We start from the raw sequence: 3,525 nt of genomic DNA, 5'->3' as shown, positions 1-3,525 counted from the left end.
ATAAAATATCATATAGAGATTTTAAAAAATCAAGCAGATGATAGTCCATCAACCAGATTTATTGTATTATTTCACCAAATTGTCAAAATACTTAGCTTAGCATTAGCAAAAATGATACACTGTAGTTCATACAAAGTTAAATAGCATACAAGACATTTTAGGCTATATTTATTTTGACTTCATTTAAAAATAAAAATAAATTGTATCTTTAGGTTATAGAAACAGACTTAATAAACAAAGTCCATAATGTAAAAGACAAGCTAGAGAGCAGTTAGGCAGAACTAGCTAGCTGTAGTTGACTACCTGTCCTGCGGAAATTAAAGTTAAACTTGTGAAACATTGGACTAAAAAGGAAGCTAACATTAATTTTAAACAAGGATGATAAAACAGGCTAACTGTCCGTGAGAAACACAAAAAAATTTATAGATAAAAAGTTTTTATTTAGTTACTACACGAACTCAAAGTCTCACCCTCTCAAAGTCCCCGGTGTGTGGTGGAGATGGTTTCCAGGGGAAACGTACTGGTTGCTATGGAGACTTATCGCGAGACTTGTCCGAACCCAAATTGAACCAACTTTATTTAAATTTAACTTTTTAAACAACCAAAGTGAATCAGTAAACTCAAGTTCAAATCTGTATGATGGAGATTTTATTATTTTATTTTTGCTTTTGTCTTCCGTTTTGTTTTCTCATTGTTTTACTCTATAAGAAAAAAAAGATAAAAACGTAGTTTTTTTTGTAACAACTCAACATTAACCCATTAAGTGCGCTTCACTGTAATAAATAAGGGGAGGGACTTGCTCCATCAGGCTCCAACTTTTCCTCTTAAACCTCCCAGTTTCCACTTTTCAGGACTTTTTGTTTCATCACAGTGGAGAGAGCACAGATCGTGTATGTGATCATGGATTTAACGATGTGACATAAAAATTTCATAAAATTGTTAAATTTACCAAACCCCGTTGGGCTACAGTTTATTTCCGCAGTGAAGTTTTCATCTTGGACCAGGTCATGGCAGATGTTTTGGCTGTGCGCAAACTTTGCGCGGCCGTGGTTCTGACGCTTCTCCTGTGCGCGCGGACCCTCCGGGGCTTCTCGGTGGCGGGGCAGCAGGACAACACCTGCGAGGACAACGGCAGCATTTACTACGTGGGAGAATGGTATTTCCTGGACTCTGATCACTGCACCCAGTGCGAGTGCACTGCCGAGGGCTCGGTCTGCGCGCGCACAGAGTGCACGTCTCTCCCGGCCGCCTGCATCCACGTGAGCCACTACCCCACAGACTGCTGCCCCAGGTGCGAGAAGATCGGCTGCGAGTACCGCGGGGTGGTGTACGAGCTGGGGCAGGATTTCCAGGTAAGCTTGACAACAACTCCATGGAATCCTAAAATCACTGGAAATGTTTATTTTATTGTATTATTTCATTGGGGTTTCCAGTTTGGATCAATATGTCCTTTAAAATACTTTCTGTTTTGAAACAGATGGGAAATTATCTTTAAAAGCATGTCTTTAAAGCTACTCATTAATTAAAAATCAAACAAACTGTTTATCCTGAACTATATCAAATGATGCGGTTTAAAAGAGTTACAGTCTTCTAGTTTCACACAAATATTAAATGTAATTCTGAAATGCGGGTCCTCACTCAATGTAAACAAAGCTTGGGTCACATGAATCAGCTGGCTGCAGTCTGTGTAGGTGACAGTTACTTTGGCTGTTCTTGTAAATGAACGTTGGCTTTTGGTCACAACCTTTTCTTACAGTTTTTAAATTTAAAAACATCCATCCATCCATTCTTCCATCCATCCATCCATCCTTCTATCCATCCATCATCTTCGTTTTCGGGTAGCGGTGGTACTGGTGTCCATGTCTAGCCATCACTGTGCAAGAGGCGAAGTACACCCTCGACATGTTGCAAGTCCATAAATATAAATAAGAGCAGCAGTTTTGTGTCATACTTTATGTTTTTTGTGTGGTTTTTAATGCCATTGCAGTGAGCAACGCACAACTATACAGTATATTTATATATAACAACAAGTCAGTCACAGTACTACTAAAACAAAAATGTCATACAGGATGAATTTGCTTTTGCTATCCACATTGACTATAAAAGCAAAACTTATAAAAGTGCAGATGTGATAGATGACAACATGCAGTTTAAGTAATTTAATGCCGGTTTAGTCTTTTTTATATTTAAAATCCAAATAAATACACCATTGTCGTGATTAGCCTACACAACACAGTGTCACTAAATCTTCTGTGTGTTTCAACTTAATAAAATGTGCGCAATTTAAACTTTCAGTACATAACAGAAAAATGGAGGTAAATGGCGCCCTCTATTGACAAGATATGAGAAGGAACTGATGGTTAATGCTAATTGTGTTTCTCTTAATTTTTTTTGTTTGTTTGTTTCTGTCAGTAGCGAAGTCCTTCTTGTCCTCATGATTAGAATATAAGCAGCTGTGTGTCACTCTGTCTTTCAGCCATCAGAGTGTGAGCAGTGCACTTGTGACAGTGACGGCATCGCTCGGTGTCTGGTTGCAGACTGTGCCCCTCCACCGTGCGTCACTCCTGTGTACCAACCTGGGAAATGCTGTCCTGAATGCAAGGAGGGTACGCTGAAGAAAACCATTATGGATACAGCTGAGAAAACCTGAACAAAAAGTTCAACTTTTGTTTCTTCTCTGTTGCTGTTTCCCATCCAGGTCCCAACTGTTACGCTGATGAATCCCGCAGTCAGGTGATTCCTGCAGGAGAACCCGTTTGGGTCGACTCCTGCACTAAGTGTCGCTGTCATGACGGCCAGGATGCCGGCTACTGGGAGGGAAACCGCCTCGCCACCTGCTCCCGCCTCAAAAACTGTACGCCCGACTCACCGCTCGTCCTCGAACACTGATATACCACGGGAGCAGCAGTTAGCTTAAAATACATATTCAGCTGTGGCTGACGAGCTGCACGCCACATCCTCTTGCACAGGAATGACACACGGTGACACTTTAATTACAACCTGAAAATAAAAATAAAAAAACAACACTCGATTGGGACCAGAGTCAGACTGGCACATCTGCAACAAAGTCTGCAACGAAATCTAAACTCGTGTAAAGATGAACAGAACTTTATTTTTCAAGTCGTCAGCTTTCATAGAACATATTAAATCAAAGATCTAGTTGTTTTTTTAGCTCAGTATCTGTAAAATTACAGCGGTATAGCCATTTTTGTGTAGGCTGTGGTGGCTATCTTGGCTAATCAGTAGTAGACATGCATTGGACGATTACTTCATGAAAATGAGATGCTTTGCTAAATGTGCAGGTAAATAAACACACAGGCAAAAGAAAAAAAACATTATCGCTGTAACAGTTTGGACAAAAGACACTTAACCATGAAAATGTGACCTCGCTCCACTTCTTCAAAAACACTCATTAGCTGTTGAGTTTTTGACCCAGAGAGTAGAATGCCTTTTAAAAAAAAATTAAGCTTACTGTACTTGCCACCGTACAAGTCGCATCAGTCCAAATATGTGTAATAAAGTGAA

At 39.9% G+C, this 3,525-nt stretch overlaps 1 protein-coding gene across 1 annotated transcript; it reads left to right on the top strand.

Moving 5' to 3' along the window:
- The first annotated feature begins 874 nt into the window (after window positions 1–874).
- On the top strand, window positions 875–3,525 carry zgc:113531 (uncharacterized protein LOC541359 homolog). The gene is made up of 3 exons (XM_037681802.1): window positions 875–1,352; window positions 2,477–2,606; window positions 2,699–3,525. The coding sequence occupies exons 1-3, from the start codon at window positions 1,008–1,010 to the stop codon at window positions 2,887–2,889; spliced, it is 666 nt and encodes a 221-aa protein (XP_037537730.1). The 5' UTR covers window positions 875–1,007; the 3' UTR covers window positions 2,890–3,525.

Source organism: Nematolebias whitei, chromosome 9 (genome assembly GCF_014905685.2).
Source record: "Nematolebias whitei isolate Nwh7 chromosome 9, NemWhi1, whole genome shotgun sequence".
NCBI classification, from domain to species: domain Eukaryota; kingdom Metazoa; phylum Chordata; class Actinopteri; order Cyprinodontiformes; family Rivulidae; genus Nematolebias; species Nematolebias whitei.
Note: the sequence above shows the minus strand (reverse complement) of the source record. Positions and strands in the feature narration are given on the sequence as shown.

Bases quoted from the DNA above. Each gene is read 5' to 3' on its own strand.
- zgc:113531 (XM_037681802.1), top strand. From the start codon at position 1,008: ATGGCAGATGTTTTGGCTGTGCGCAAACTTTGCGCGGCCGTGGTTCTG. The intron at 1,353-2,476 runs GTAAGCTTGACA...TCTGTCTTTCAG, and splicing joins AGCTGGGGCAGGATTTCCAG to CCATCAGAGTGTGAGCAGTG. The intron at 2,607-2,698 runs GTACGCTGAAGA...TTTCCCATCCAG, and splicing joins CTGTCCTGAATGCAAGGAGG to GTCCCAACTGTTACGCTGAT.